The sequence below is a fragment of the Prunus mume genome, linkage group LG4 (genome assembly GCF_029339155.1).
Source record: "Prunus mume cultivar Tortuosa linkage group LG4, ASM2933915v1, whole genome shotgun sequence".
Lineage (NCBI taxonomy): Eukaryota > Viridiplantae > Streptophyta > Magnoliopsida > Rosales > Rosaceae > Prunus > Prunus mume.
The window spans coordinates 18,378,769-18,401,154 of NC_142701.1; the positions used below are offsets into that span (position 1 = coordinate 18,378,769).

General features: G+C 38.5%; 3 protein-coding genes across 4 annotated transcripts; 2 read left to right on the forward strand and 1 right to left on the reverse strand.

The window, feature by feature from the left end:
- Window positions 1–289: 289 nt before the first annotated feature.
- MBD9 (methyl-CPG-binding domain 9) lies at window positions 290–13,302 on the reverse strand. Its single transcript, XM_089051258.1, has 10 exons — window positions 12,534–13,302; window positions 10,106–10,796; window positions 8,875–9,978; window positions 8,072–8,761; window positions 6,896–7,204; window positions 5,857–6,192; window positions 5,509–5,607; window positions 4,971–5,405; window positions 1,791–4,031; window positions 290–1,148 (listed from the first exon to the last, which is right to left on the reverse strand). The coding sequence occupies exons 1-10, from the start codon at window positions 13,004–13,006 to the stop codon at window positions 846–848; spliced, it is 6,681 nt and encodes a 2,226-aa protein (XP_088907384.1). The 5' UTR covers window positions 13,007–13,302; the 3' UTR covers window positions 290–845.
- Window positions 13,303–16,508: 3,206 nt separating this feature from the next.
- Window positions 16,509–19,795, forward strand: LOC103329882 (uncharacterized). Of its 2 annotated transcripts, none has more exons than XM_008232404.3 (6): window positions 16,509–16,755; window positions 17,343–17,633; window positions 17,765–17,871; window positions 17,977–18,109; window positions 18,240–18,434; window positions 19,228–19,795. In XM_008232404.3, the coding sequence occupies exons 2-6, from the start codon at window positions 17,361–17,363 to the stop codon at window positions 19,510–19,512; spliced, it is 993 nt and encodes a 330-aa protein (XP_008230626.1). In that variant the 5' UTR covers window positions 16,509–16,755; window positions 17,343–17,360; the 3' UTR covers window positions 19,513–19,795. The 2 variants fall into 2 exon arrangements, with proteins under 2 accessions (XP_008230626.1, XP_088907386.1); XM_089051260.1 differs by lacking the exon at window positions 16,509–16,755 and adding an exon at window positions 17,128–17,147.
- A 1,461-nt stretch (window positions 19,796–21,256) lies between these two features.
- Window positions 21,257–22,121, forward strand: LOC103330177 (E3 ubiquitin-protein ligase ATL42-like). Its single transcript, XM_008232728.2, has one exon. The coding sequence runs from the start codon at window positions 21,397–21,399 to the stop codon at window positions 21,952–21,954; it is 558 nt and encodes a 185-aa protein (XP_008230950.2). The 5' UTR covers window positions 21,257–21,396; the 3' UTR covers window positions 21,955–22,121.
- Window positions 22,122–22,386: the final 265 nt, after the last annotated feature.

Sequence of the window (22,386 nt, forward strand, 5' to 3'; positions counted from 1 at the left end):
ATTGCTATTGAGCTAATCATGATAATTGACTTGTAATGCATCTATCTACTACTAATACCTGTTACTTGGCTACAAAAGGGAAGGCTGTCCCAAGACTACTTGAATAGAAAATTTCCTCAGCCGGCAATGGCATAGCATAGCCCCTAAAAAAATGAAAACGACATCCTAACTACTAAATTATAGGTGAAAACAGAGCAAAACAACACCTCTGAGCCAGTGAGACTTGGGACTCATCAGCCAGCACAAATAAACGAGAGAGAGAGAGAGAGAGAGAGAGAGAGAGAGTGTATAAAGAATGAAATATTGCCTAAACCTGCTTAACTTCAACATTTGCCAATTTCTTTTCTTTCTTTTTGCTTTTTTTTTTTTTTGTTTTCTTTACATTAGTTCCCGCTATATCTATATATGGGTCTCGCTCTTTTTGTAAGATTTGTCATTTGATTCCCCTTTCCCTTTCCGAGCAACAAATTCTGAAAGCTGCGGCAGAAATCATTCCAAAATTGGATTTTATCTGCACATATCAAATTTGTACGGGCACTCACTCGAATCCTCGAAGCAGATATTGTTGTATGAACACACTGCTTTCATAACCAGCATCCAAGTTAGCATGTCAGCTTTACCTTTATGTACAGATGATACATGGTTCAGCAGCAGCAGAAGCAGTGACCTCCTTCATTTTTCCAAACTAGTAGTCTGCTCAATTCTGATCCAACCTAACCCAACCCAAAATGGGGTTCCATGACCATTTCCACCCACAAAATCTGTCTACTGCTGCTTCATGGCCACTGTACCAACCAACCCTGTCTGGATTAATCTCCACAAATTCAGAATCATACAACCCAAGATCAACCCTCTGGTTCCTTCCTTTTCTTGTTAGATTTCCTACTTAACTTAGTTCTTTCTGTTGAATCCAAAATAGGAAGCAGCTTCAGGTCAAGAACGCTGCTGGGCTCCAACTTGTCCGCTGGATCTGAACTAGGAAACATCTTCTCATACATGATAGCAGCATCAAGGGAGTATATACGCAGGGCAAGGGCAGACAACGTAGAAATTTTAGCAGCAGCTGAGAATGACGACCAATACCACCACTCATTCCTTAGGTACTCAGTCTTTATCATGTCCTCCAGCACAATTGTCGCTTGAACCATCTGAAAAGCAAAGCGTGTTATTTGCAATCTTGCCAAATCTATGGACTTAACGGTACAGATATACATAGTAGTGAACATAACAAGAAAGTGATAAAGAGAGATACAAATAAACATACTGATCCTTCAAACAAATAAAAAGTTACCACAGAAAATAAACTAACAAAATATTATGCAAAGAATAACTGAAGGTTTTTTAAAATACACTATTGTCTTTCACCTATGCCAAAGAATAGGAAATTTCAGGTGTCTTTCACTCACTGGTATATTCTATTAAAAGTAATAAAAATCACACCATAACAAGCTACTATCAAATCTCCAACCAACAGACAAATCTCTGCTAAAATGCTATAGAATTCTATTGGGTAGAAAACTGCCAAAATTTTATTTATTTGATATTTATCATATTATTTGACAGTTAGATGGTGAGCCTAACCGCTGAATCCTATAAGGGTTTAAGAATGCTCCACCACATAATAACTGAATTATTAACAGAACTTTTACAACCTCAAATAAAAAAAGCTAGTTATTTAGCTTACAGAAGATTAATCTAAAATGCTGAAAGTATTCCATAGAGTAATACAATTTTAGTAGTGATTATGAAAGTAGTATCTAAAGAAAGGATCGAGGGAATAAAAGACTTACTTCATATATTGTCACTGCTGCTTTAACAAACGTACGCCAGGCCCATCTCCTTTCCAAGTGTGACTTTGATGGTCTAAGAGCTTCTTCAGGGAGTGCTGCATCTATATCTAGTAGATTGATCTTGAGTCGCCTAGAGATCTGACAAACTTTGCCAACTAAGGGCCTCAAAGAAGACTGGGGGACCACACAGAAGCGACCAGCACCCACAACAGAAGAATGACTACCTGAGGGTCTCTTCTCTCCTTTTTCCAGACATCCCAAAGTTGGGATGTTGGCATTTAGCAACCCACCACCTTTCCCGGATAGACTGCTACAGCCTGCAATATCAACATTAGTCTTTCCTTGTAAAACTAGCTGTTCAGCAGCCCCTGGTCCATTACTGTGCACACCGACATCTTTCTGAGTGACTAACTGTAGTGTAGAATCACTGAGATAAGGAGATAAGGATGGGACAAAAGATGGAACTCCCTGTGAACCTATAAGACCTATTTCCTGTATCAAATCCTTGTTTGAATCATTTGTCACAAACTTGGAGCAGATTTCTTCAAAGTCATATGGGCAGACTAACCCTCCGTTCTGAAACTTTATCAACTTCGCACTAAGCTCAGAATGCATGCTTTTGGAACTTTCAACACTGTTTAGTTCACCTCTGCAATCTTCCCGATTTATCTCACACTTTAAACTTCCCTTAACTTTAGAAGAATCACTTATTTCCTTTCCCTTCTCACAGGCTGCTGAAAATGGAACACACCTACCATCATTATGCCCCTCCAGTTCAGCATCAGTGACGAAGGTTCTGTGGCAAGAGAGGCAATGATGTCTATTGGGCCAAATGGGTTCCAAACATTCGCACCTGTACATTCTCTCATCATTGGTTAGTCTAGCCCTCTTACCCCGCTTTTTTGAGATGTCAGTGTTTTCCAACTCTGAGCATGGACCGTACATCTTCTCCAGCAAAGTGGCTGCCCTAGTAACAAGACAATCAGATTCAGTTTTTTCACCATTTCTAGCCACTGAAATAGCAGTTAGGAGCTCATCCTGACTTTGGCTTCTAGTTTTCTGAAACTTTTGGAACCTTGACTTTTTCCACTGCAATATCGACTCTTTCAGCTCTCTTTCCTTGGGGTGTTTATCCTTCAACCAACCTATAAGTTCATCAATTTCTGCATCAGTTTGATAAGAAACCCAAGGTGCACTAAAAGCAACGGCACTGTTTGGTTCAAATAAATACGGACAGCCAGCTTTAGACCCCTCTAACGGCAAAGAACTATCCACACCAGTTGAAGCACAACTTTGCATAACAGAACCCCTCCAGACGGGGTCTCTGCCATCTGTCATATTCATCCCATCCTGCACTGACACGGTTCGATCTACAACAATCCGAGAATGTCCCGAAGCCCAGTATAAGCCACCCAGACAATCAATTCCCAGAAACTCCCTTCGTACGGACAGCTTTGAAAGCTCAAAGTCTATACTGGTAATTGAATCCTGTAAAAGTGATAATTCACTTTTGACAGAATTCAACTCAAGGTGGTAGGATTGTGATTCATTCACAGAAGCAGGTGACGTGTGCTGACCCACATGATTACTCCTCACATCTGAAGGGATACAAACTCCTTGCTGATCTAAAGGCAGAGATACATCCATTTCCATATTGTCTTGTGCATGACCAAGGCAACCTATTTTTCCAATAGAGCCATTGATTTCATGTGGCAAAGAATTTGATGAAGGGAACTCAATTAGTCTTGAGGATATGTCACTTTTCTCAGAAGCCGCATTTGAAGAAACATTCCCTGGTGTACTGGTGTCATGCACAGCAGCATGGACATCTTTTGCCCTAGCTTCAGTATCTACAGAATGTTGGCTACTATATTCTGCATTACTGGCAGATGGGTGTTTATCTAACCCTCGAGCACCCTCTAGTGCTGGTAGATCATCGGAGACTACATTAAAGGAGTTAGACCTGCCACTCAGAGCATGTGCCTGAAGAACAATTTTTTCATGGTTTTCAACCGAAGTAGAAAGCCCTTCCTTTACACCATCTTCTTCGAGACTTGGATCAACCTTTGCAGCTTTTGCAATCAAGATCTCTTCTTTTGACTTGAGATTCTTCCATTCTGCAGATAAAGACCGCAATTTCTGCTGCAACTCTGCCAATGTCTCAGAACAATGCTCAAGGTGTTGACGAATAACAGCTGAATTAAGCAACTCATCACATAAGAACTTAAGCAGGAATGTTCTCTGCAAGCACAGATGGGAAAGTTGTTAAGTTTATAATTTATTACAGAAAGATTAGATAACACAACAAATCTATCAAGTGACCTAGCACATTTATACCAGCATGGAATACCCATCTCATGGCAACAATCAATTTTTTTTCTCATGGTTATATATTATATTAAAATGTTATCATTTACAACATGTGAATGATACAGACAGTTGGGTTGGAAGAGAGGGAAGGGGGAGGGGGTCCAAGAAAAGAAGAGTTGTGTATCTGAAAAGAAAAAACAGAAATATTGAATGCTAAGTGTATGTATTTATCATTTCTTTTCATTTGTTAAAAAAATTATTATTAATTGGCTTTCAGTCTTCATCTTCGCTGTCGTAATGATCAACAAAGCACAAATGGTACCCAGTCCAAAGTTTGAGCCAACACATCTGGAAGGCGAGAACTTGCCAGGGGTCTATCCAAGCCTGTGAAGATTAGCAAGGTGAAAAAGGACACACTTTGAGACCACACTTATACCCGCCCAAATGAACCTCTTCAAGGCTGTTTTCAATGCAGAATAACATCCTGACAACTGCTAGTTTAGAGTATTTAACCAGCTGATCCACCATTATAGTAAAATCTTAGAAGTTCTGCTTGTTAGCTATATAATAAGTGAAGACAATGCTATAAAAGCTTAGAAGTAAAGAGCACAGCCAGAAAAGGGCATGCACTATTTCAACAACCAGAAAAAATCAGCATGCATAAATGCAAAGAGAAGCAAGGAAATGAAGAGCTCCACTGTTGTACAGCTTCGATTGAAGCGGAAAATGGGGTGATTTTCAACTGGCGCCATGCCAGATCCACAAATATTTGGCTAGACCAATAATACAATGCAATCTCTTGTAGTTAGCCATCTTGCAAATGTAGTATGACTAGAAAAAGAATATGCATAAAGGCATCAATATACAAACCTCATCCACATTGAATTCCCAATACTCATTCTCTTCCATTTTCACTGCTAGAAGTGCAAGTGCCTCCAAGTAAGTGCGGGTAACTTCTCCCTGGTAATTTTTACGACGGCGTTTTCTAATGACCTGATGATGTTCTGATGCATCTTGAACCATTTGTTTAGAAACAACACAAGAGGGACAATACCAGTTTCCTTCTGGGATCCTTGCAAGAGGAGGATTTAAACAGTAAGTATGATACTCAGCATCACAAGTATCACACAACAGTACGCTGTCGTCATCTTTATCAATGCCACATACTTTGCACACTCCATCATCCCAAGGGGCTTTGGGAATCCCACTTGTGGAAGCAAGTAAATCATCGATTTCCTTTTTCCTTTCAGCACTTAAGCATTCCAACTTTGCAGTCTCTGCAAGCTTATGAACAAGTGTAATAACCTGCATGGAGAGAACAACTGAATCTGGGAAGGAACTTAAGTGAATAGCCTGCACATAAATGTGCCTGGCTGAGGGTATTGGGAAGGGATAGAAAGGTACACACCTCCTTCTCATATAATGTTTCGAAAGTTTGGGCTAACGTCTCAGCCAACTCAACCAAATCAGGCTGATCCCCATAAGCAATTCGTAGATTACTCCATAGCTGCAAAGTGAAAGTAACAATCAGAATTAGTGGACTTTACTATGTTAAAAAGGTGGGATACAGCACAATTATGAAAAAGACCAGATATTCACTTTTACTAACATGTACACTTATCTATGTACAACCATAGAAATTATAGTAAACTACAATTTACAGCCTTAAAGTTTCAGTACTGTTTCTAAGGTCACTCGAAAGATAAGTCTGCATTGATGGATGTTGCAAGAAATCTCATTGTCATAGAAAACAAACCTCACGGACATCCTCAAGAAAAGCTTCATGTGATCCCCCATAGGATCCAGCTGCCAATCTCAAATCAATAGTCCTGAAGTCCAAAGGCCGAGATACCATGGCCGGTGATCCAAGAAGCCCCTCATCATCGTTATCACTTGAATTTATCAGCTTTCTTCCCAGCAAATTGCAGAAAACCTTTGTGTCATCTGCAGCAGCAGCACGACGCAATACAATGCGACATTGTTTCATAATAACATCAGAAATAGATATATTAATTTTCCGCTTTCTTCCCTTCTCAGCCTTTTGTAACAAGCCTTCACCCGATACATCTGCTAGCACTGAAAGAACAGCTTTCTGTGTGCAATCAACAAGAAAAGGTGTCCAATTTAGAACAATGGTTATAATAACTTGCTAAACAAAATTTTGGCATATGGAGAGAGTTCCAAAACCTTAATCCTTAGTTTAGTATCACGCAAGAGATTCAACCAATTCAAAAAAAAGTTTAGTATGCCAGTGTACAATGACTTTTCTTCTTAAATTTATAACACGATCTTTAAATGTTTAAGCATTAGAGGGTGAGGAAGAGAAGGAACAAAATGAAGCAAGAAGCAAGTTCGGCAAACATTCACAAATATTCCTTCTTGGGTACTCAGCCAAAAAATACTTTTAAGATGGCCTAAAGCTGCCATGCACCTAATCAAGCAAAAGAATTCAGTGACATTTTACAGCAGATATTCAAAGAGAGTGCATAAGCAAATTTCCAATTTAAGTTTAGAAAAAGAAGACACTAACTTAAGAAAGTTAAGCAACATTTTAAAACTTATGAAACTAATAAGTTGTGGTTCATTTGTAAGGTAAATTTATGAGCAAATTTACTGCATCCCGAAACTGTAAATTAAATTACAGCATCAGAATATCAGTTGAAAGGAATATTATAACACAATAAAATTCCGCTGATTCACACATGACATTCCCAACAAACTTTCATATTCTTATCAAGTACAGATCCAGGAAAAAAGCAATGGTTAAGCAATAACAATGTTACTGAGGAAAACACCTTTGTAGGTCCTGATGCATTGCCCTTATAAACTTCCTTACTGATTGAATGTTCCAGTATTTTCCTTGCCCATTCAGGTGGATCCTTATCCAACGCCTCATAAACACATTTTCTGATTCTTGTTCCCACATTAGTTGGTAGCTTTCTAACAGGTTCCAGCACCTGTGCCCATACTGGCGTATTACTACCATTCCCCAAATTCTTCTCATTAGCACCTGCTCCACCATCAGACACCTCCTCTTCTATTGTAAGTACGTCATTTTCTCTGTTAAATGAAGCAAAAATTTGCTTTGTAGACTCTGCAAGCAACTGAAGTGTAAAGAAACAAGAGGATTAATATGCATTCTTTTCACATGTCATTGCACCAGACCGACACTTTAAGAGAATGATGCATAAAAACAGGAAAGAAAAGAAAAGGATAAATAATACTGCAGTAACAGCAACTGAACAGATGAACTGAATCAACCCTCACTGGAACCGAGAAGAGACAGGTAAAGCCAACATCCTAGCAAGTAAATGCTGTTTCTAACATTAGAGCAGAGTATTGCCTATAATTCACAATAGAAGAGTACTCTCAAACAATTTGCAATGTCACAAATTTCTGAATGTAACTATTCAACCAACTAAGCCTTATATGCAGCCTAACATGTTGAAAATTATCAGTCATATACAACAACTGTCAGTGCGAAAAGATACAGTCTCAAGGGAAGGCCAGATACATTTAAAAGCTAATCTAGATATTATATTTGTTCTTAAGAGAGCAACTTGTTCAATCCCTCGTCAGGGTCAAATGCTGAAGATATAGTTATGCCTGATGTTTAAGGAGGTATGGAGTGATTGCGGTTTTTGGGCTGATTAAGGAATACAAGAACTTACTCAGGAAAGCTTAGGGTAGGAAGTGAATTCTTTACAGGTTAGAGTGAGGTGTGGGCTCCAGCAACTACTGAATTTATGGACATTTCTTTCTTCTCATTTGTTCTGAATGGGCAGGTGCAGTTTGTTATGTTAAAGAGGTATGTATTCACGGTAGATGGGGGTAGTCATATTCTATGTAATCAAGATAATATAATGTAGCTCTCTCTAGAAGGTGGTTCATTTGCAAAAATACATAAGTACTTCCACAGCACTAAATGACGGAATACTAAAGCACCATAAAGGGATAAGAGCTGATCTTACAAGTGCATCTGCTTCCATCCCAGCTACTCCAGTTAAAGAGCCACAGAGCACCCCACCATCACCTTGTAAGCAGCGAAACACTTTACTGCTTTCGCGAGCGGTAATCTCAGCAGATTCAAGGTTACCATCCATGGCTAAAACGGCCAAGACGTATCTCCGTGCTAAATCTGGCCAAGTCAGTTCATTAATCGGGAGTATATTAAGCTTCGTTCTTTTCACCGGAATTGAACTATCAACATCTTTCTTCCTTCCCCGCTTTGACTTCACATCTCCAGAATCAAAATTTGGATCCACCAGGGCAGCAACCTTGGACTGCAACTCACCTATGAGCACTCTTAGCAGTGATGCATGAGCTTTTGTCAAAGCTATGCCAGAACATCTGCTGTAAGTAACAGATGCAAGCTTAGCTTGAGCTGCCTCCTTCATCGCTCCAGTTTCCATGTGTATGAACGCATGCGGATTATTCCCAGCTACGGCCAAGCCAGACTCGGAGCTAGAAGATAATTGTCCACTAGTATAATCAATTCTATGTGAATTTAAAGCTTGAGAGCCTTGGATTTGCCTCCCAAACTTCTCTGTACGATCTGAGCTACCGAACCAAGGGTTAACTAGTTCCTCCTCAAGTTCTTCCAAAGAGAACGCCTCCTTTAGACCCAAAATTTCATCAAAGTGTGACAATAGTTCCCAAACCTGAGTAGATAAAAAGAGGACCAATAAGTTTCATGCCTGTCAATCATGTGGTATCTCAAACACAAAACTAACACAACTAGAATAAGTGCAAAGCAGCAAGAAGCACCCCATACCTGATAAACGTCACCAACAAGGGCGGGAGGAAACCTCAAGCACAATGGCTTCCCAAGAGGAGGTGGATGATCCTTGACCAACTTCGCTTTTTTGGACCTCCTAAACAAATTGTCTAACACTTCTTCTTCTTTACCATGCAATCCAGCTCTCATTTCAACCACTAGAAGCCCATTTCCCACAGTTAGCTGAGTAGAATTAAAACCTCTATCGCTAAGATATTGATATTGAGAACAGGATTGGGCACCAGGAAGCTGCTCCAAAAGTTCTTGCACAAAATCGACATCTAATCCAAATCTATCCTGGTCCAGCCATTTCGCTAATATGTCGTAAAACGAGCCAGGTTCGTCGTCCGCCTGAATTACAGACGGAATGCTAACAGAAACTGGTGAGCTACAAAACTTGTCCAATGGAGTATGGTTCACTTTGTCATCCTCGTTTCTTATAACCCCATTTTGGAAGCCCTGGGCATTTTCAACATGCTTACAGACAAATTTAAAAATGCCTTTCTGTTTAAATATTTCAGAACAAGCATTAACAATTTTTTGTGAAATCATGCCCCAAGCTGCAGACGAAGAATGGTCTTCTATTGAAATCTCACCAATGTCATCCCTTGCACCCAAATCAGCAGATGAAAGAGTTCCAGGTTTTCCACAACCAGAATTATCTTCAAACTGCAATTCAGCTGATGTCTGGACATCACTGGCTTCCTCCGACCAACTCCTCAGGCAAGACAAAATATCATTTTCCATAGGTGGAGAAGGATCTGATAGAATCATATGTATGCTTCCATCATTATCACAAGTAGGGTCACGACTTTCTTGATCAATGTGACAGCAAAAGTTACCAAGTTGTGGCCTAGAGAGGATAGTTGAACCATTAGGAATTGGCAATGCAGAGCATGAACACCTTCTGATCCGAAAAAGAGGTCCAGAATCACCACCGTCCAAAACTTCACACACGAATAATGAACCAGTAATCTTATCATGCCAACACGATCTATAGCCTACAGGGGAGATCAGGTTAGAATCATGATAAGAAGGCCTTGTATCAACTTCACCCAAAGAAAGAACAAAGAAATCTTCAAATTGCACCGGAAGTCCCTCCTGGAGAGAAAAAAAATACACAAGAATCAACAAAACAAAACTAGCTGAAAGGACCTCCACACTACGGTGCTTATGGAGCATCATCATTAAATTTACACTACAACAAATAGAGAACATATAAACTTACATTGTTTTGCTGAGAGCCAATGCGACCATTTTCTTCTGCACCAACTTCTGTCAGTTTTACATTATTCCCCAAACCACAGGCAGAAGCTTCCATACTTAGACCATTGGAAGATAGCTCCTTATTTTCAGCCAATCCATTGGTGTATAATAGTCTTGACTTTCTTTTTCTAGGTAGATAGGTCTTTTCTGTATTAGACAGAGACCCCTCCCTTCTTATTTCAGATCCCACAGAATTGCAGTTAGGCATCAAGCCAAGATAATACGCAACTTCATATACTGAATCAAATGTCTTCCCATTTGGAGCACGGTACACTAAATATGGTTCACAATTGCCTACTGACTCTTTAAATTCTACATGCCAACCTTCCTCTAGTACACCATGCCTCTCAGAAACAAAATCTTTGAGAGCCTGTAAAAATATCTCACTAGGACTCCGAGATGGTATTCTAATAGACGCATTATTACTACTCCTATGCTTTCCAAGAGGGAACCTCAAATCTACTTCCTCAAAGCTTCCACCCATTGTCTGTGTATGTTGCAATATATCTTCAAATCCCACTTTAACCGTATGTGTCATTACTGCAGAAGCTTTTTCCAAGCCAAATCCGTTTCCAGGGTACAAGAAGTTTGAATATGTCACTGGGGCACCAAATGGATTGCCACCAAAAGAATTACCACCGGGAGTGTGCTTTCTATAATCAAAATAAGTTTAGGCAGTAACTACTTATGGACAACATGCATTTAAAGAAATTTATAAAATATTAACCAATGAGTAATAGACAAAAGAGGCAAGAATGATAAGTTTAGAAAATGCAAGAAAATATCCATAATACAGAATAACTTTACCATTTTAATTTTAGAAATTAAAGCAGTGGCAAAACCTACAGGCGACAAAAATGTTAGAAATGCATGTGGACAATGCAAGAAATAAGGCAAATAGTTTGCACATCATTATGCCGCCCCATTTTTTATTTGCGTTAGTGGTGGCAGATTAAAGGTGGAGAACAACAACAAAAGGCATAATATGGAAGTTGATCTACAGGGCTACCTGGGTGCAAGGATGAAAATATCTGCCGACAAACCGATAGTGTATCCTCGAAATTTCCCCAATGTATCCAAGATTTCCCCTTTATCCCCAAGATTTCCCCTATATCGGCCTTCAACAGAGCAGAAATGCTTGATTTCCACCAATATTGATTCGAAATCGAAAGAAGGAAGAGGAAGAAGACGTAAGGACGACAAACCCAACCCTAATAAATGTTTTAAATCAAATCTAATCCAAACCAAATCCTAATAAAACTACCCATCAACCACGAAAAATTGGCAGTCACAAATATCGGAAAAGATATCAATATATCCGTACATTTGAGTACCAATACTATATTCACGATATTTTCATCCTTTTCCAGGGTGTAAAGGCAAACTCTTTCTGTTCAAAAGTAAATAAATATACAAAATCATTTTGGAAATTTTTTTATTCTACTTAAATTTCTTTGTAAGGATACCAAAGGTCCAAATAGAAGTTGAAAGCTGCCCTTTTTTCTAGTTTTCGTACATGGTTTATACGAGAGATTAGCATGTATACAATAATCCCACTCCACAATCCAATTTAAAGCAGTTATAAAAAAGAAGCTTAAAACAGGCCTCACCTATTTTTAAAATGACACTTTTTTAAAAAGAAAAATGTTCCCGGTAAACAAGAAATATGTAATTAACATACAAATGTATCAATTTGGAAGGGAGTTTCCACGCCAAAACTACAACTCTTTAAGCACGCGTGAAGCTAGTGGGTTTCGAATGTCAAGTGGGCAGTTTCCATGCCAAAACTACAACTTCTTAAGTGCATGTGAAGCTAGTTGGTTTCGAATGTCACGTGGAGAGTTTCCATGCCAAAACTACAACTTCTTAAGTGCACGCAAAGCTAGTGGCTTTTGTATGTCACGTGCAGAGCGAGAGCGAGCAAGGGAAGCAAACATCAAGCCTGTTAATTGGACTTATGGGTGCAAAAAAAAGGGGAACCCTGTGCCAAACTGGTAAATTCCATAGCAGTCACTAAATAATGGCACTAGCATGGCCCATATGCTTGCATGCATGCACTGATAGCAAGTTAGTGCCGGAACAAGCACTAGTCTACTAACATGGTGAACAGGGGTCCTTGGGCATGGCTTGGAAATAAGCATCCAAATCAGTCAAGTAATTTATGATGGGAAATGTGGTAACCACAAAATATCAAGGGATGGCATTCTTGGTGAGATACTAAAAAGCCTTTACTATCATTCTCTTTAAATTAATTTGCATATACGAGCTCAAAGAATCAAAAAACAGAACCCTTTTTTTTTGGGGGGGAACTGGAATCAAAAGCAGAACTTTAAAAAGCAAAAAAAAAAATTAATAATTGAATATCTTGGCAAATGTTTGAAACCACCTACCTCAAATCGCGCAACTCCTCAATGTCGTCGACGTCACTCGGCGGCGAAGCGTTGATATCCAGAATCTGCTTGGACTTAACTCCAAGCGGCCAGCGCTTGCTCCTAACCCCAGTGCCCGTACACTCCTCACAGACCCATTCCTCCAAATTCACGGCTTGGCGGCCGCGCATTCCGGCGCAGGTGAGGTGAAAACCGCGCTCGCAGCCGTCGCAGACGACCACGTGGCCGCGAACCTCGGGCTTGCCGCAGGAAGGGCAAGCGGAGCCGCGAGCCGAGCCGGGAACACCGGCAGGACCGCCGGGCGGCGGAGAAGGATGGTCGTGATAAGAGCGTACGACGTCGTAAGAATCGGGTAGGGTTTCGGACGGGGAAGGGATCTCATTGAGATCGATGCCGAGCACAGAGCGAGTGGGCTCGGCGGCGGCGGGCCTGGCGTCTCTGAGTTCGTCGCTAGTTGAATCGTTGAGTTCCATTATCCGAGTCGGGGTTCGGAGCTCGAGGTCGGTGAGTTCCGATGTGACGCTCGAACCATTGTTGGGGTTCAGAGCCTGGGGAAAATTGCTTGGATCCGACGGCTGAGATTTGACAACGAAACAGAGAGAGAGGTTTTGGTTTTGGTTTTGGTTTTGGGTTTCGAGGGACAAAGAGAAAAAGAAGACAGAAATGAGACCGAAAGAGGACCGTATCGAAGGGCCCTGACCTGACTCTCTCTCTCTTTCTCTTTTATTTTTTTCTTTAATTGTTGAAACTGTGAGTGCTGTTGATGTTGCTGTTGCTGTTGCTGTTGTAAATGGATGAGAAGGGTAAAGTGGGGCGGAGTCACCGGGGATTTTTTATATGCGCGTACTCGCTGTTGTTGAACGACAGCTGCACATGTGGACCTATAAGGAGAGACCTAGACTGGACTTGCCTTTCCAAACAGTACAATGATGCAATCTACACGAGAACCGCCTGGGTTTACAGTCCCTAGAAGACTCTGCTCTTTCAACGTCTCTTTTTAATCACATGTTATGTGCATCCTCTTTTCTGTACAATAATAATTTACTTAGAAGTAGGGTTAATAGATTGGATATACCACATATATAATATATCATGGATGGTGCTAAAAGCATCTCCATTGTAAGATGTGTAAATTGGAGGTGTAATGTCTATTTTAGCTATGATTTTTTTGGTGTCATTTGGTTTCTCGTAACATATGTAGATGAGGCGTGATAGTAAACTCGATGCATTTACTCGATGCATTTGTGGTTATTCATATGAAGTGACAAGTGTGAGATGTCAAACAAAGTGGAAGCGTATCGCATACCTCCTATGAAATATGTAGACATGAGTTCCAATACAACGGAATCGGTGCATTCACAACAAATAAATGATCTCATGAAAAATGCAAGGGAGGTACCCGATGCAATAGATTCAGTGCATTAACGACAAAATAAATGACAATACGGTTACTTACTTGCAATATGACAATACAGTTACTTACTTGCAATATGACAAGTGGAAAATGTGGGATGAAGTGATCATACCATATGTCTCATGAATGGAATATGATCGCTATGTATTCACGACAAATGTCTAGTGTTTGAGATGTATTTAGCTCATGCACTGTAAAAGAATTGGCAGTGTAGTTTATGACTTGACATAATTGCCTTTTCCACAAACTTCATATTGGATTTCTCATCATCGTAAATGACATGTGTCTAACTTGATAAAATTACTTTATCGATCCACTCATATTATACCACGTGTATCTATATATTAATATTACACCTAAGTGCATGTTATATGAAACATGTCTTCTACCTATATTATAATATGTGACAACCACACTTTAGAACTTCATAGTCGTCGTTAGGAAAAAACAAAGAGAGATGATAGAGAGAAAGATAAATAGAGGGATGAGAGAGAGTGGTGGGGGATGGGGATGGGAAATTGGTGTCAACGCCAATACTAGCGACAATGGAGAGGGTCTATCAATGGAAGCAACTGTGGAAATTTGAGATTTTTGGGGGTAGATTGAACATAGATAAACTTTGAATATAGGATAAACTTTTGATGAATGGTGGTTTCAGCAAAGTAGAGAGTGCCAATACTATTTTAAACAATTTCCAGTATTTATTATCGAAAAGTCTTTATACATTAGGTGTAATTCAAAGTTTTTATATGAGTTAGAGCATTTACAATGAGTTTTTTAAATCGTATGATTAGATAAAATTTTGGGAGGACTTGAAAAAACACCACTCTAATCATGCTCTCTATCCACCTCCTAAAATAAAGAAACTTGTAGGAGCTCCTAAATATGAGTAATGACTTATAATTAAATGTTGTTTTACTTTAATATTATTTTAAGTATTTATTTAATATCAAATATTTATTATTAATAATTTATATGAAGATAAAGTATTTATGCTAAAGTATTTTATAAGAGAATTAAAGCATTCATAATTCTCTAAACTAGAGTTGAAATTTTATAAGACGAATATTTAATAAGTTACCATTACCATAATAAATACTAAATATTTAATTAGCGGTGGATTATCTGATAAGACGAATATAGAAAAGCCCAATCCAGATAACCCCGAGCTTTTATAGATGTTGCTCTTGTGGCTTCTTGGCCCATATTTAATATGGACTTGTCTACATGGAATTTGCTGGCCCATATTGTGCGGCTGTTGTCATCATTGCTCACCCCTCTCCCTAGTTACCAAAAAAAATTTACATGTTTTTCACGTGTCATTGTGTTATTGATCGAGAATAGTAAAAAATTGTTATTTCCATTAGATAATAGTTTCTCTCTCCCGTTACATACTCAAAAGGAAAGATGTGTATGGATGGTTATTATTTTCAAATTGAAGATACGGTGTTTGTCAAATTTATTTATATGATTTTTATTTTTGGTACTTCCCCAAGTACAACCAGCAAAGTTTGGAAAGAAAAAAAAATTTAACACCTAAGAACTCATTTTGTTGCTTTGGCAAGAAAAATAAATATTTAAGCAAATTAGGCAGTCATTTACGAAATGGAAAGTTCAAAGTTGGAAAAGAAATGTGATATGTGGCTAAAAATGGGTGATTGCGATGAAAATGGAAAAACTAATAAGTAATAGATGCCCCATCCCATCCCCACACATCCTCTCTCATCCCCAGAAAATAAATATGAGGAAGGGGCGGGTGCACCGACAGCATTGGCGCGCATTTGGTGGCTGTAGTGTTTTAGAACCATACTCCAAAAACTTTATACGAAGACGGGCCATCGCCACTTTAATAATTGGGTTACCATACCATATGATCATAATGTATTCTCAAATTATGAAATAGAACAATCCCCTGTTCATAAATAATAATCAAATCATATAGAGGTGGATTAAACTAGTTGATTGGAGCAGCGATCAGTTTTAAATCCCATTCATCGTATATCATGTTAAGTTAGAGTAGTTGAAACTATCAATTGTATCAATTTAGAGTTGTTGAGATGCATATGCCAAAATTTCTTATATCATGCGTGATCGTTAATGAAAAAATTCTAAATTGTCTTAATTTTGATGTTAAATTAATAGTATTTTGTGGTTAATAATTTTTTTAACTGAATTATGAATGTAATCATAGAATTTTTTATAAATAAAAACTATCAATTGTATAAACACGAATTCAACCCATTATTTCCCAATAATTTAAAATTGTCCACGAAAAATCGTGGACGCACCAATATGATAGAGCATCTATCCAAAAATTTACGTTATTTATTTGCTTTCAAATTTGCAAGCCAAAATTTCATTTTCCTGTGTTGAAGCGTCAAGTTCAAAAATATCCAAGTTCCAAACAAGGAAACGACCCAAAAAAATGTCTTGTAATAAAAAGATGACGACAATAATGAGAGGCAGTGGCGTTTTAGAAATTTAAGGTGAAAACCGTGGGCGTATGAGATGCCAAAATCGCAACACACAACATTAATATGATATGGGAGGCGGTCACATGCAGGATCCCGAGTCTGCCGGCCCAGGTCGGGTTTTTTTAACCCAAATACCATAAGCGGCGTCGTTCGAGTCTCATCATCTGTCTGCCCAGCCCAAGTCTCGACGGTTACAGAAGCAAAAAAAAATCTCTTATTTAAAGTCCGCCTATTTTCTGAGTGTGGACTTACTCAAAGCTTGTTTGACGCCTGCTCTTTGTTCGATCGCATTTTCCTCACTCTCTGTCCGATCAGTCTCTTCTACTTCTCTCTGGTACTCTTTCTCTCTCATATAATTGATGCTGCTGTTTTTGTTTTTATTTTGAAGCTCAAATCCCATCCATAACCACTGTAGAATTGGAATAAATTGTCCGATTTGAAGGGGAAATTAGTACGATTAGGGACTGTACCGCGAGATCTTGTAGTTTGCTCAGACTCACCTTTTAACTTCATCATCACCATCATCATAATCGTCATCATCTTTCACTGTTTTTATTATTTTTATTATAATTTGTTTATTTATTTAGCATGGTGCTAGTGCTTGGAGCCCTAGATCTTTTCCTAGGTTCAGTTTTACTGATACTGTTTGGTTATTGGAAGAATTTTGGTTTCATCGTTTGTTCGTTCAGGAGAAACTTTGAGGAGGCGATTTGCATTAGCTGTAATGTAATTTGTTCCGCGTATTGTTATCGTTATTTGTAGTATCTTCATAATACATTAGAGAATTGGAGGATGAGCTTGTGGTTTTCTGGATCTTTCAAGCAACTGGAATTGAATTTCTATCTATATTATTTGCTATTGTGGATGCTGTTTTATTGCATTCGAGTTTGCTTGTTCACCATCGTAATTCGTTTGTTTCAGAGTTGAAAGCCAAAAGTAATGTCAGAGACAGCTCTGAGAGATCTCAACGCCATACCTGGATCTGAGAAGAAGAATGAAAGCTCTAGCAAAGGGAGCATAACTAAGCCCTTAGCTGGGAATGCTAATGAAAATCAGGAAGAATGCCAGAAGAAAGCCACTGCTGCTTTGGGTGCACTTTCTATAAATGGTGCCGAAGTTGCGAATACTGGTGTTGAGGTTGGAATTGCAGAAGTAGAATACATTGAGTCAGAGAATCTGAATGATCTAGAGGATGTTGATACAAGTCTCAAGGTATTCATTATATGCCTTCTCATAATGTTTTTGTGTAAACCTGACCTTTCGCCCCTGATGACTATGCATTGATATGTGTATGTATGTAGCTAACTGTATGATGTGCATACATTTCTTGTTTGATGTTTCAGACACTCGTAACTGGACTAGAATCTAAAGATTGGGTTCTGCTGTGTGAAGCACTCAATAATGTGCGTCGGTTTTCTATATTTCATAAGGAAGCCATGCTTGATATGTTGTAAGTGTCATGTTCTTACATAATGCTCTTGATTGTCAGAAGTATGTGTTATTGATGACTGTCAGTGTTGACCGATTTAACTATTGTCATCATTTTGTTCAATAGGGGAGATGTGATCTCACTGGTGGTAAGGTCTCTGAAAAATCCAAGAAGTGCTGTTTGCAAAACTGCAATTATGACATCTGCAGATATTTTCAATGCTTACAACGATCTTGTAGTTGATTCATTGGACCCTCTGGTAAACTTGAATTCTTTGAAGTTTTGCTGCTATATTGGTCTGCTTTGTTTTTATAGTAAAGGATTCGGCTCTTATATTCGATTTAATTGTTAGTATTTTTCCCCAATTTAATCAAACACGACCCTTGCAGCTTCTACAGCTGCTTCTTAAGTCTTCACAAGACAAACGATTTGTATGTGAAGCAGCCGAGAGAGCTTTAGTAGCGATGACCACTTGGGTTTCCCCTCCGTTGCTGTTACCAAAGTTGCAACCGTATCTGAAGAACAAAAATCCTAGAGTTCGAGCAAAGGCATCAATGTGCTTTTGCCGAAGTGTTCCACGACTGGTATGAGGACTTATATATGCTCAATTCCTTGCCACATTGTTTATTGAATTTTCATTTGTTTATCAAAAGTGAATTGATTTATTTTTCTGAGTAACACACAGCATTTCAATTCAGTGCTCTCATATAATTTTACTTTCTTTCATACTTTTTGGCTTTTAATGTTTTGATTGGTCTTCGTAATATTTCCTTCACCCCCCACCCCCAATTGCTATTACATTGGTGTCTAAGTTCTATTCAGTTGTATCCGCAGTTGCTTGTTTTCTTGTGCCGCTTTAGATGTAGTATCTTTTGTGTGGAGCAGAGTCTTATTAGGTTCTTTTCCCCTTTACTATCTGCCCATATATAAACCTTTATACTGGTTTAGGGTCTGCTTATTGTTTGGACTCTGTGTTGTGAAACTGGAATTGGTGGAAATGGCTTAACCTTTCATTAGCTTTCAAAATCAAGTGCTGAAGTTTCTTTGAATTTGTTTGTTCCTGTATTTATATTATGTAGATTCATCTTGCCCCATCGACCCCTTTACTTGCCCATTTACTTCTACACGTAATGTGTGCTCAAGAACAACAATCATGTGTTTTCTCCTGTCAACCATTATTCTCTCTGAGTCTACCTAGTTATACTGTTGTACATATACAATTGAATCTATTTTCTCACATTGTTGTATGTACATTTCCATTTCAATTTCTTTTATCTACTATGTCAGTTATCACATATTTGCACGTTTTGAGATAATCAAAACAGGGTGCATTTGATTTCTTCCTGTTATATGCACTTATACTGTGTCTGTCAACAGGGCGTTGAAGGCATCAAAGCTTATGGGATTGACAAATTCATTCAGACAGCTGCATCCCAGCTTAGTGACCAGCTTCCGGAGTCTAGGGAGGCTGCTCGAATTCTCCTCCTGGAGCTGCAAACTGTTTATGAGAAATTTAATGATCTCACTTCAGCATCAGTATCTGAGCATCCAGAACCGAGCTCTTGGGAGAACTTTTGTCAATCAAAACTCTCGCCTCTTAGTGCACAAGCTGTTCTTCGGGTTACCAATATCTCTCGGGAAGGTCTTGTTATGGGCTCCTGACACAGGTTTATATTGAACACGCACGAGTTTGAGTAGTGTTGTCTCCATTTTGCAACATATATGAGCTTTAGCAAAGCCTATATCTGCCCTTGATTTGATTTGGTTCATCAAAATCTTTTTCATTTTTCGCGTCTGTAAATTCTTTGAAAGGTTGATATGTTTGGTATTATGGTGGGAGCACGTAGTTGATCCAGAATCGGATGATCATATTCTTCACACATGTCATTATTACTTCTAGGCCTTGTTCCTTCAATCAACGCTGTTGAGATGTTTCTTTTTTCAATCATTTGCTGTCTATCTGCGCCCACAATGACAATGTTCCTCACCCATATTATTGGGTCAAAAGTCTAATCAAGCCATTCATGATAGCTAACTACACCCGCTTAGCTTTGGGTTTTAGATGTTTCGTGATCATGACCCTTGTTTTTCCTTGGTAAATACAAAAACTTGTCTTATAAAAGCATCCACAATGGGCTCTTTAAACCACTTTCTTAGCTAATATTTTAGGAGGAATTGAAAAAACCCACCTCTAACCGTGCTCCTTATTTAGCTCTTAAAATAGGGAGACTTTTATGAGCTTCTAAATCTAAGGAGAGAGAAAAGATTCCTAGTGACTTCCTATAATTAAATGTTTTTTTATTTAAAGTAAATTATTTTTTACTGTTGCTTTTGTGTCTACATTTTATTCAAAAATTGAATTTAAAAACATTAAAAACATTAAAAACATTTATGACTCTTTAAATTAGGGAGCATGGTTGAAGTTGAAATTTTATAGTGAGCTCTTAAAATAGCTTTGTAGTTTTTTTAGCTAAATTTTAACTAAAAAATAGAGAGTATGATTGAGTATGCTCTAACTGGCTTCATGATGTCTAACAATCAATAGGCCATTGCAAGGAGAAGAAAATTCCAATGCAATTTTCATCATCCATCTCTTACATTGGGATTTTCTAGGTGCTCTGCTTTGTTTTGTTGAACTTATCGAGTACAAAACAATAAGATGCGAATATATATATATATATATATATATATTGTAATTATTATTTTTTTAAATCCTTTAGATGAGCAGTTGCTGAATGGTTCAGCATGGTGGGTAACCGATCTAATTCAACTTTTCTGGTGGAGCATCCTACATCCTTTTTTTCTCCTTTTAATTAGAAAATTGGAAATTATATCTCGCTCCATCTTACAAGTGAGAACAAACTTTGCTAGTGCCTGAAATCCAATTAAGGAGACAAATAAGCGGAAGTCAAAACTGCAGCACAAGATTGTTCTAAGATAAAAATTCGTGCACATAAACCCCATGCTCAATCAAACATATGATTTGAAAAACAAAAAGCACAAAAATTCGTGCGCATAAATCCTATCATCTCCTCTACTCCTCACGCTCATTATCATTATTATTTTTCTCTATGCTTTAGCGCAAAAAAATAAAAACTAAAAACTAAAAGCGAAATGGTTATCAAACGGCCATTAATTTTACTTTCATTAACACTGTAGGGAGCTTCACCTTAACCTAGATAAAGAAAGAAAACCATGAAAACAAGAGGGGGCAGTGAGAAATCTCTGGATCTTCTGACGTTTCTTTTTCGTCTGGACTCAATTTGGTTTTTTACCACCTACTCCATGATAGAGACTAGTTAACCCTATCTCCTCTGAATTAATTTTAAAATTTGCCTCATTCACCAGTGTTTTAGGTAATCTAATCTACTTTATGTTGTCATGAATAAATCTCCTCCCTCTTTGTAAAACAGAGCTGCCTTCTTATTGGTTGGTTTCCAATTAGTACATTCTAATGCTCTTCTTCTTCTTCTAACCCACAAACTCCATTTTTCTTCAGATACTTTTAGCTTTCCAATACAGAATGAGAAGGAAGGGGATATTAAAATGAGTGAAAAGTTCGCAGGTGATGCAGTGCAGATTGTGGCAATGGCAATCTTCTTTTCTGTCATATTGTTATTTGTGGGAATTGGGTTCTTGATCTTAGTTCATGTTTGGATTGTTGGGAGGGCTTTCAGAAGAGGAGGGTTTGGTAATGGCTCTATGGTTGCCATGGCCAGCAGTACAGGTGGCACAGCAAGCATGTCCAAAGATGACCTAGAGAAGCTTCCTAGCTTTGATTATGTAGCCAATTGGGACAAGCCAAGTAGTCCTTTGGATTGTGCAGTGTGCTTGGACAGCTTCAAGATGGGCGAGAAGTGCAGGCTGTTGCCTCTGTGCAAGCACAGTTTTCATGCTCAGTGCGTGGATGCATGGCTTTTGCAGACACCCATTTGTCCCATTTGCAGAAGCAGGACTGCTGAGCCCGGGAAAGAAGGGCCTGTTACAGATGCTAGCGTTGACCTGAGGGAAAGTCAAACAACTGCAAGCAGGCATTTGAGTGATACTAGAATTGAACTGGGGGAGAACCAGACAACAGAAAGTGGGCACCTGTCTGTCACCTAAGTGAATATCTTAGCAATGAGTTTAGAGAGCCAAACTCTGAGCATTTCCCAATCAATGAGGCTGCATAAGATGATTTCACATGCAATATATGCCAATCCTCTGTGTATATACACATGCAATATTTTATACACCGTCTTATTGTCAGCTAAATTTATTCTTTTTGGCTAGTTGGTCAGTGTGTCCTTTCTTTTCGAGTTCTCTCCGTGTTTAGGGTAATTTAAACTATTGCTTGTATATTAAAAATAAAAAGTAAACTCTTCAATGGAGATCAGATCAGAATATGATTTGTTAACGAAGTATATATCATAACCATTCAAGTATAATTGTTGAAAAATAACAGTTTAAATACACACATGAATGGAATAAACTAAACATGGAAGGAAATCAAATTCACGCTTTTAAAAGTAAAACAGTTGTTTTTCTGATAAACGT